Source organism: Portunus trituberculatus, chromosome 46 (genome assembly GCF_017591435.1).
Source record: "Portunus trituberculatus isolate SZX2019 chromosome 46, ASM1759143v1, whole genome shotgun sequence".
Lineage (NCBI taxonomy): Eukaryota > Metazoa > Arthropoda > Malacostraca > Decapoda > Portunidae > Portunus > Portunus trituberculatus.
This window is the reverse complement of record NC_059300.1, coordinates 3,671,871-3,682,955: the sequence shown is the minus strand read 5'-3', so window position 1 is coordinate 3,682,955 and position 11,085 is coordinate 3,671,871. Positions and strand designations below refer to the sequence as shown.

The 11,085-nt window shown below is 37.7% G+C and overlaps 1 protein-coding gene across 1 annotated transcript; it reads right to left on the bottom strand.

Annotated features, from left to right (window-relative positions):
• Nucleotides 1–1,971: 1,971 nt before the first annotated feature.
• Nucleotides 1,972–6,467, bottom strand: LOC123519843 (compound eye opsin BCRH2-like). Its single transcript, XM_045281415.1, has 9 exons — nucleotides 6,314–6,467; nucleotides 5,371–5,584; nucleotides 4,278–4,431; nucleotides 3,609–3,850; nucleotides 3,208–3,366; nucleotides 2,978–3,082; nucleotides 2,559–2,681; nucleotides 2,257–2,400; nucleotides 1,972–2,109 (listed from the first exon to the last, which is right to left on the bottom strand). Exons 1-8 carry the CDS (start codon nucleotides 6,349–6,351, stop codon nucleotides 2,299–2,301), a joined length of 1,137 nt encoding a protein of 378 aa, XP_045137350.1. The 5' UTR covers nucleotides 6,352–6,467; the 3' UTR covers nucleotides 1,972–2,109; nucleotides 2,257–2,298.
• Between the last annotated feature and the right edge of the window lie 4,618 nt (nucleotides 6,468–11,085).

Below are 11,085 nucleotides of genomic sequence, written 5' to 3'. Positions count from 1 at the left end.
ACCAAAATTCAGGGACAATTGGCTTGACACCTCTCTCTTAAAAGAAGTCAAATCGTAGGAAGATGGAAATACAGAAGCAGGCCGGGAGTTCCAGAGTTTACCAGCGAAAGTTATGAGATTGAGAGTACTGGTTAACTCTTGCATTAAAGAGTTGGACAGAAAAAGGGTGAGGGGAAGAAGAAAGTCTTGTGTAGCGAGGTCGCAGGAGGAGGGGAGGCTTGCAGTTAGCAAGATCAGTAGAGCAGTTAGCATGAAAATAGCGATAAACGATAGAAAGAAATGCAACATTTCGACGGTGAGAAAGAGGTTGAAGGCAGTCAGTCAGTGGAGGGAAGATGAGACGAAAAGCTTTTGATTCCACCTTATCTAATAAAGCTGTATGACTGGAACCTCCCCAAACATGCAAATAGTACTCCATACAAGGACGGATAAGGCCCTTATATAGAGGTAGCAGCTGGAGGGGCGAGATACGCCTAATTTCATAGAAGGTGTTTTAGCGAGAGATGAGATGTGAAGTTTCCAGATAAGATTACGAGTAAAGGACAGACCGAGAATAGTTAGTGCGAAAGAAGGAAACAGTTGAGTGTCATTGGAGAAGAGGGGATAGTTGTGTGGAAGGTTGTGTCGAGTTGATAGATGGAGGAATTGAGTTTTTGAGGCATTGAACACTACGAAGTGTTCTCTGCCCCAATCAAAAACCTGATAAAGGTCAAAAGTCAGGCGTTCTGTGGCGTCCCTGCGTGATCTGCTGACTTCCTGAAGGGTTGGTTGTCTCTGGAAGAACGTGGAAAAATTTAGGGTGGTATCATCAGCGTAGGAGGGGGTCAAGAAGTTTGGTTAAGAAGATCATTAATGAATAATAAAATTAGAGTGCGTGATAGGACAGAACCCTGAGGATCACCACTGTTAATAGATTTAAGAGAAGAACAGTGGCCGTCTACCACAGCTGCAATAGAATGGTCGGAAAGGAAACTTCAGATAAAGTTGCAGAGAGAAGGATAGAAAACGTAGGAGGGCAGTTTTGAAATCAAAGCTTTGTGGCAGACTCTATCAGAAGGTTTTAATATGTCTAACGCTACACGGTGTATGTGTGGTAAGTGCATGTATGCTCTTGTATCCTCTCCCATTTATTCCATCCTCATTCGTCACAACTTATCGCATCTTCTTTCACATCAGTTTTCCCTTCCTTACATGTTCACTATTTTCTCTTACCCTTCTTTCTTATTTTACTATATATTCTCACATTTCCTTCTCCTTCAACACCTTCCCTTGCCACGTCAGGCAGCGTCACCACCATCCATTCACAGCAATTTCCTTGTCGGTGCTGCTATCTTAGTGCCATTCACTGCCGCTACTGTTCTGACGGTCACATGGTCACATCCAGCCTGTAGCTGCAGCATTGTTCACTTCTCACTGCTTTGTTCATGTCTTGTCCAGTGATTTTCTGTCTGTTTACTTTTCCATGATTATTGTCATTCACCAGTCATTTATTTCATCTTTCGCAGTTTTACTAAAATCTTAATGGTTATGTTTCTTCATTTTTTACACTTACCTGTCCCCGTCTCACTTTTGCACGATTTTCACTTACAATTTTCCCTATATGTTTACTTGCTTTCTTCGTTTATACTGCTTTTACATTGTAGTTTGTTTATCACGTATTTACTGTTTCGTATCTGTTTATATTCATTGATTACTTTATGGTGTGTTTCTTCCGTCTTTTAACACTTATTCCTCTCCCATTTTTAACTCTATTAACTATTTTTTCAGAAATTCTGTTTCATATTTCATTGATTTTATCTTGTTAAATATTCGTCTTTCCCTTTCATGCTTTCTATGTGTTCATTTCCGTACAAAATGTATTATATATATGTCTTTTCTGTCATTGCGGTGTTTGATGTTTATGTGCTAATTACCATCCACAGTGTCATGTGACTTTATGAGTAACAGTAGGATAAGATAGAAATGACAGTGAACATTTGCTAGGATTTATTGATATTGAAATATACCAAGAGGCCTCTCGTTCTTGGGGGATTTAAGGACGTAGGGTTCGATGAGGCGTCGTGCTCATTGTCGGATAATCGAAGGTTTCAATCGTAACGTGTCAGGAGTCTGTGGGGAAGACAAGGCTGAGCATTAGTAATCATTGCAACGAGAAAGGAAATGAAGGCTTGAGTGATTATAATTCCAAGTGGGATTTGTGCGAGGGTAAAAGAGAGCAAAGTTGTGAGAAGCAGTGATAGTAGATTCATGACTCACTCGTTTTCGTATCTTGTGGCGTTTCAGTCGATATCCTACTGGTTAGGCCTTTTCCTGAGCTACAGTTGAGTTAGACTGAGAGTCATCAGTACTCTTACGTTCCACTTCGTGCACGCAGAACCAAGGCATGTGCTGGGTAATGGCCTGCACAGAAAGGAAGTGTGAGGAAGACCAAAGACAAAATTTAATACTATGTCACAGTACTGTTGTAGAGGAATTGATGCTATGTGGTTCAGGAGTGTGACTTGGAGAATAGTTACTGTTATGAGAAAACCTGTGTGTTTGTGGTCGTTGCTACTCACCAGACGGTACTTGGGGTGGCTGATGGCGTACACGAAAGGATTGTAGCAGGAGCAGGACTTGGCCAGCAGGGCGGGAAGGGTGCTGACGAGGGGAGTGATGTTGCTAATGTGGCCCATCACACCCTGTTGGACAATGGCATTGTTACGTTCATAGGTGGTCTGTGTAACCCATAATTCCCACACCTAAACCTACCCGTACATATATCTATAAATTACTACTACAGTATATCATTCACTGATGAAAGGAGAGGTGAAGTCCTGAATGTTTCAATAGTAGATTCATCAGAAGTATTGTTGGTTCCATTAAAAGCTGCTAACTGCTCGAAAATTCTATTTTTATAGAGTTATTCCTACTTTTACACTCAATATCTGTGAGTGTATTTGCATGCTATCAGTGAGGCGGGGAGGCAAAGACGAACCTGCAGACTCATGATAGCGTAGGGAGTCCAGCAGATGAACCACAGAGAAACGTTGACAAGGGCTGTCTTAGCGATACGGATCTCTGCACGCTGAGAGTCGGATTCCTGCAACACATCGAAAATAATTAGGAGAGGAATTTCGTATGCTTCAAGTCTTTATAGAAAAAAGGTCAATAGTGTGCATTCAGTGAACTTCAAGTGTTAGCCAATCTCAAAGACGGAGAACTCACGCCGGAGCGGAGGGTTGCCACGTTCATCTTCTTGGCCTGTGCGCGCATAGCGGCCTCGTGAGCGAAGATGGCCTTCACGATGAACACGTAAGAAATTATGATGATACCGCCCGGAAGGAAATATTCGAAGATAAAGATGAAAATATTGTAGGTATAAATCTGTTAGGAAGAGAAAGAAACATTAAATCACCACGTGAAGAAATCGGTGATGCAATCAAAATGACAGTGTATATATATATATATATATATATATATATATATATATATATATATATATATATATATATATATATATATATATATATATATATATATATATATATATATATATATATATATATATGCAAGATGTTAGGTATTGCAAAGGATAAATGCTGTGCTTTAGGTTCAGGTGGACTCACGTTAAAGTTTTGAGTGAGATAGTCGAAGCTGCAGGAAGTCAGGATACCCTCCAGGGTGTACCTGCCCCAACCGAAGAGGGGAGAAGCAGCACAGACAATAGAGATGGCCCAGCTGACCATGGTCAGGAAGATGGCCTTTCCGGTAGTCAGCTTGGGTCCATTGAAACCATTGCAGATAATGTTATACCTATCAAAGGAGATCATGCATAGCAACCAGATGCAGTTCGTTCCAGTGAAAGCACCTGTGGGAAGAAAGTTGAGGCGTGAATCGCGATGAAGAAAGAGTTGTCATTGCGACAGGAACGCACTGGTGTAGTGATGTGAAGAACATTTGATATCATTTACATTGTTAATCTTCTTTTTTAATAAATACTGTGTGTGTGTGTGTGTGTGTTTGGATGCGTGGTTTTGTACGATCTACATGCTCCTTGTTGTGACAAATCTTTATGAGATTGTTTTTTTCCTGTGATGTTCCAGGCGTGACTTCTGGACTTCATAGAATAAGTGTTTAATGTTTGGATTTGATGATATGTCAAATGCCCATAGACTGGAAAGCGAGAATAATGCGTCCGAAGGTATCTTAGGTGTAGATTAGGATTGATTAGAATAAGTGTGCGGTTATGCGTGTGTGGGTGAAGTGCTTAAGCGCAGGTGTAACAGAGGACTCACCCAGCGTAGCGTAGATCTCACAGTAGGCATAGCTGAACATCCAGACACCACCATTGAAACAGTTGTAGGTGAAGAAGGGAACGTTGGTGGTCAACATGATGAGGTCAGAAAATGCGAGGTTCACCACGAGGATGTTAGCGGGAGTCCTGAGGGCCTGAGAGGGAGGAAGACAGTTTAAGAAGCAGGTGAGAAGGAGGTGCACACATCACACTGTCAATCACATCTCCAAGCTTACCCTCATCTTCCAATTATTGTTTCGTCAACTGTTATTCTGTTACGTGTGTCTTGAGAAATGTCACTTATTTGAAATGTTGTTACATTTTATTTTATTTTATTTATTTATTTTTTATTTATACCATGTGGGCTTTTCACGGGAATTTATGGGCTAAAGGGGATACTTTTTTGGGTACCTCCTATCTCAAAGCCCGCCCGATAGAAAACCGTTGCCCCGAGTGAGGAAGTCCAACCTACACTCGGACCGTGGACAGGATTCGAACCCGTGGGGTTGGAGACCCCTTGGATCCCAAAGCACGAATGGTTCCATTGTACCACGATTGGGGAATTTAACTTTCCATATTAGTTATTATTGAGGTGGTGTCATAGAGCAAAGGGAACGTCATTAGAGTGGAACATTCATTGATCTAATTAGCTGTAGCTTTTTCTTTGGAAATAAAAAGTAAATGAATCTTAATTGAGATACTGTTAGGAAATTTATATCTCTTTTGTACAATAAGAACAAATATTAGTAATTTAAAATAGTACTTTCAAGAGTTTCTAGTCAGCAGTATTTCGTATATAGGTGCAGGCTAATGTTATCTGTTGTGCTTTTGGTAATCGTAATGAATATAGAGAATAATGAAAAGAAAGGAATGAGTCTTGGAATATGATATAATGTAAACTTATATTGATCAATCTTTCTATACTATTAGAATCAAACTTTACTGTTCTAATGATAACGACAACATAAGAGAAGACAAGCAAAGTATTAATCCAAACATTACATCTCCACCAGTCATTGCTTTAAACCTGTCCATCCAATCAGTTCAACATATATATCCATCCAGGTGTCCTTTTGCTACACACTCACACCTACCTTGCATTTGGAGAAAAGGTAGATCACCAGGCCGTTCCCAATGATGGAGATGACACAAAGGCACAGGTAGATGACACCAAGGAGGTAGTGCCACATGGGGTTGACGGGGGGGAAGTTGTACCAGTGCTGGTGGACGTGTGGCTTGATTTCAGGCCTAACAAAGTCCACGATACTGACACCCTCGGGATATCCATAGTTCGACATATCCTGAGCTCTGTACAGAGGGAGAGATGAGTGAAGGGTGAGGGTGTGAGATAAGGTGAGGTAAGAGAGAGAGAGAGAGAGAGAGAGAGAGAGAGAGAGAGAGAGAGAGAGAGAGAGAGAGAGAGAGAGAGAGAGAGAGAGAGAGAGAGAGAGAGAAATTTGGGCTCATTAAAATCTCTTCATCGTAAGATATAAACACAGTAGAAGAAATACGATGGGTTTTGAAAAATATAACTTGTATGAACTTAGACAGTGAAAAATTTTTTTTTTTCTGCGCAATGATGAATTCATGAACTATTACAAAAGGTGAATAAGTATACGGAAAAGAGGAGGAGGAAGAGGAGCAGGAAGAGGACATGTTGGAGTACGACTTAGAAGAAAAGATATAATACTGATGGAGGAGAAGAAAGAGGTGAAAGACTAATTGTAGTATGAGGTGGAGAATAGGGTGTATGGAACAAAGAAACACTGATATAGGAAGAAAAAGAGATGAAGGAGTAGAAGGAGAAGGAGATGGTTGAAAAGCACTGCAGTAGGAGAAGTTGGAGCTGAAGGAACGGAAAGAGGAGTTGTAATAACCAGGGAAACACTGCAGCTGGAGGAAAAGGTGAAGGTGAAAGAGTTCGAGGAGAAGGTATCTAAGTGCTGAAGAAACACTGCTGCAGGAGGTGGAGGTATAAAAACTAAGAGAAGGTTGCTGGTGTAGGAGGAGCAGAAGGCGTTGGAGTAGGAATTATACCCGTAGAAAGCCATCTGCGGTCCAGTTGAGTTAGCCATGGTGATGCAAGGGTGTTCGTAAGATCAGCCTCTATCCCGAACTCCTGACGAAACGGAATGAAGCTCCTTCGTGCCGTTCCTCTCGCTTTACCTCTTTTATATACCTCTCGCTGCTTGAGGGAGTAAAGAAGGCCCCACCCCCTCAAACTTGGCTTCAGGTAGCTAAAGATAGAATTTCAAAGCCTCCAGCTCGTCTTTTGCCCAGTTTTAGTCAAGGCTTACTACTGCATTCCGAGTACGCGGCCAAGGGAAATCAGGCGATGAGAGTCTTACTTGGAAGGCATCTCTCGTAACGTTCTGCTGCTGTTCCCGTAGCACCCCTGTAATCCTTCATACCCTTGTAGCACTTCCCTGGAATCCCCATTTTTTTCTGTTTTCTGGCTACTGTTGTTGATGTTATGTTTTGACTTTAGGGCATTGCGAGTTGAGATCACTGCTATCGGCCCTAGTGATGAAGGAATTGAATTGATACGCTAAAACTCAAATATAAGTATATATATGTAAATATTTACAATCTGTGTGTGTGTGTGTGTGTGTGTGTGTGTGTGTGTGTGTGTGTGTGTGTGTGTGTGTGTGTGTGTGTGTGTGTGTGTGTGTGTGTTTTGTCTTTTTGTCTGTCTGTTTTTCTCTTTTTTTCTTTAACTGACTATTTATCGACCTACTACCTATACATTTATCTCTGTCCTTGTATGTATGTATGTCCTTGTGCTTTTTTGTATCTCTCTATCTATCTTCATAGTTATATACCTATTCATTGTGTACTTACCTATCAGCTACATCTAACAATATACATAACCAGATATCTTAACTTGTCTTCAGAACACAGTTGATTTGTGTGAACATATATTTCAACTTATTTAATTTATTGATTATTAATTCTTTAACTGTCACTTTATTTGAAACAATGGAATGCGGTTTCTTTTTTTCCAGATAATTATGCAAGCATTGTAAAGTGCACCACCATGTTTTAAAATGATGTGTTATTTCAGTCAACTTCATCATTAAACCTCAGTATTAAATTTGTGTGCTGAACTTGTCTCGTTAATTGAAAAGATTAAGGAAATAGGCAGTGCAGGTATATATTATCTCAAGTCATTAAAGCCCTGAGTCTTGAATTATTAAGTAGAGCCTTAGTGAGATGTAGGGTAATATAGAACCACATAAATTTTGCTTTCTTTGAAGATGACAGAAAGAAAACACTGAAAAACAATCTGGTGGAAAGTTAAGTAACTTTTCATTAAAGAATTTATCATGTGTAATATTAATGTATTACCGACTGAGAGTGAGAGAGAGAGAGAGAGAGAGAGAGAGAGAGAGAGAGAGAGAGAGAGAGAGAGAGAGAGAGAGAGAGAGAGAGAGAGAGAGAGAGAGAGAGAGAGAGAGAGAGAGAGAGAGAGGCGACGGCGACGACAACGACGACGACGACGACAACTACGACGACGACTAATGTAGAGTAGCAGTCACCATTATTATTATTATTATTATTATTATCATTATTATTTTTTTTATTAATTTATTTTTTATTATTATTATTGTTTTTGTTGTTGGTGTTGATGTTGTTGTTATTTATTATCGACATTATTATTATTATTATTATTATTATTATTATTATTATTATTATTATTATTATTATTATTATTATTATTATTATTATTTTTATTATTATTATTATTATTATTATTGTTGTTGTTGTTATTATTATTATCATTGTTGTTGTTGTTGTTATTAATATTATTATTATTATTATTATTATTATTATTATTATTATTATTATTATTATTATTGTTATTATTATCAATATCGTTATGATTATTATCATTAGTCTTATTTTTTCTATTATTATTATTATTATTATTATTATTATTATTGTTGTTGTTGTTGTTGTTGTTGTTGTTGTTGTTGTTGTTATTATCATTATTGTTATTATCAATATCTTTATTATTATTATCATTACTTTTATTATTATCACTATTATTATTTTTTTATTATTATTATAATTATTATTATTATTATTTTCATCATCATCATCATCATCATCATCATCATCATCATCATCATACTTCATATTTCGTATAATCATATTTCTTAACTGCCCCTATTAAGTGGTTATAAGTCAAACTTATTGCGAATTCATGAATACAAATCTTACTGCATTTTACTCTTCTTTTTAGCGTCTCTCTCTCTCTCTCTCTCTCTCTCTCTCTCTCTCTCTCTCTCTCTCTCTCTCTCTCTCTCTCTCTCTCTCTCTCTCTCTCTCTCTCTCTCTCTCTCTCTCTCTCTCTCTCTCTCTCTCTCTCTCTCTCTCTCTCTCTCTCTCTCTCTCTCTCTCTCAAGGCTGTATAAATTAATGAGGAGATGAACGAGTAAACCTGGAAGAAAATGAGATGAGCAGCAGGATGAGATATTGGAGGTGGTAGTGCTAGATGTATTATAATATAGTATTATATGTTATTATGTGGAGGTGACTCAAGGGCAAGGAGCAAGAGGAAAAGGTGGAGGAATGGAAGGACGGAATGGAGATAGATAAACTGATTGATTTAATTACATAATGAAATCATGTAGTATTGTCATGAAGAAGAGGAAGGAACAGTGAGTGAAGATGAGGAGTACACACTGGGGCTTTGTATGGAACTTTGTCATCCTCCTGCGTATGGTGAGGCTGAAAAAAAATGTAGGTGTAGTGGGAATATCTGAGATAAAAGTAATGCAATGTTTTCCACCTCATCAAAGACGGCAAGACCTACCTGGCTTCCCTGCAAGTTACTCCCTGTCTTTATCACGTCCATCTCCACGGGACTGTAATGTAATCTCTTGGTGCTGGTCTGTGTGTTAGTCTCTCTTTCACCGGTCATTACACATTTTTTACTCTTACTTTATTTTTATTTTTCAGACGTTTTTGTACTTACTGTTTTAAGCACGGGTGTGGAGGCGGATTTTCAAAAGTCCGATTCCGACTCAGACTTCGACTCCAGGAAATTTGAAGGTTGCAACTCCGACTCCGACTCCAGGAAATTTAAATGTTGCGACTCCGACTCCGACTCCAGGAAATTTGAAGGTTACAACTCCGACTCCGACTCCGGTTTTTTTTTTTTTTTTTTTACAGTACAACGATATAGTCTATTTTTTTTACATGAGGGATGTTGGCCAAGGGAAAAGATTAAGCAAAAAGCTCGCTAGTTGCCACACCCAAAAAAGACGAAGGTTAAGAGAATCAATACTTACATATTTTCGAGTCAATCCATAATAAAAGTGTACTTGACGATTATATATTATCATAAATTAATAAAAATTATCTTTATATGTAGTGCTTGATTGGACACATCCTCCACAAAGTCAATTTCTCCCAATTTATAGGAATCTCCATGAAGTGGAATCTTTACTCGAAAATTTATCACGTAAAGGAGTCGCAGTCGCTCATATTTTTACAGACTCCAACTCCAACTCCGACTCTGACTCCAATTCCGACTCCGATTCCGACTCCGACTCCAGACAAAAGTAGCCAACTCTTCGACTTCGACTCCTCGACTCCTCGACTCCGACTCCACACCCCTGGTTTTAAGTATCGCAGGCAGATTAAAACATCCATTTTTATTATTTTTATACGTAATAATTTTATATGCTTTGATGAGTACTACCGCAAAATGGTCCTGGTGTTGTGTTAATTATATATATATATATATATATATATATATATATATATATATATATATATATATATATATATATATATATATATATATATATATATATATATATATATATATATATATATATATATATATATATATATATATATATATATATATATATATATATATATATATATATATATATATATATATATATATATATATATATATATATATATATATATATATATATATATATATATATATATATATATATATATATATATATATACATATACACATACACACACACACACACACACACACACACACACACACACACACACACACACACACACACACACACACACACACACACACACACACACACACACACACACACACTCACACACACTTATTCTTTAATACATCAGGCATACAGAGGGGGTTGTATACTCATATGGCTAAGTGTGGGAGACAGTACGTATTTAAACGCGAATTTAAACCCATTCATAAAGTAAACATCTTTTTACTTCCTGTATATGAAAAGAAAACAGGTAATTTCTTTTATATTACTATTTGGCACACCTTTTAGATTTCCTTTATTGATTGCATCTTTTTGTCTCTTTTAGTCTACTACATATAACTTTTTATTTTCATAATTTTGTCTTCAAAAACGAAATTGTATTTACTCGTCTATAATTAATAAAATTGCATTCCGTCAATTAATAATTGTTTTAAAGTGTTTTATTAAGATTGTTTTTATTTGACAAGGTTTTTTATTCAGCCTTATCTTACTTCATTCATTTATTGTTTATTTAGTTAGTGTTGTCAAGACCAAGAATTGAGCACAGCGTGAGAAGAATTGCCAATGGGAGTGTCACTGTGGTCAGTGTGGTCTGTTCTGCTAGAAAGTGCGGCCCTCACTGTGGCCTTACCCCGTCCATAGGTCAGTCCCTTGAGAACAGGTTTTCCAGGAGACGAAGTCTCCCGATATGATGACGGAACCGAATACACATTAACAGAAAACAACATAAGGGACGGAATTTCAGTTTATCTGTTACGGGTATGTCAAGAGCATGTGAGGGTAGAGATGTTGGGAGAA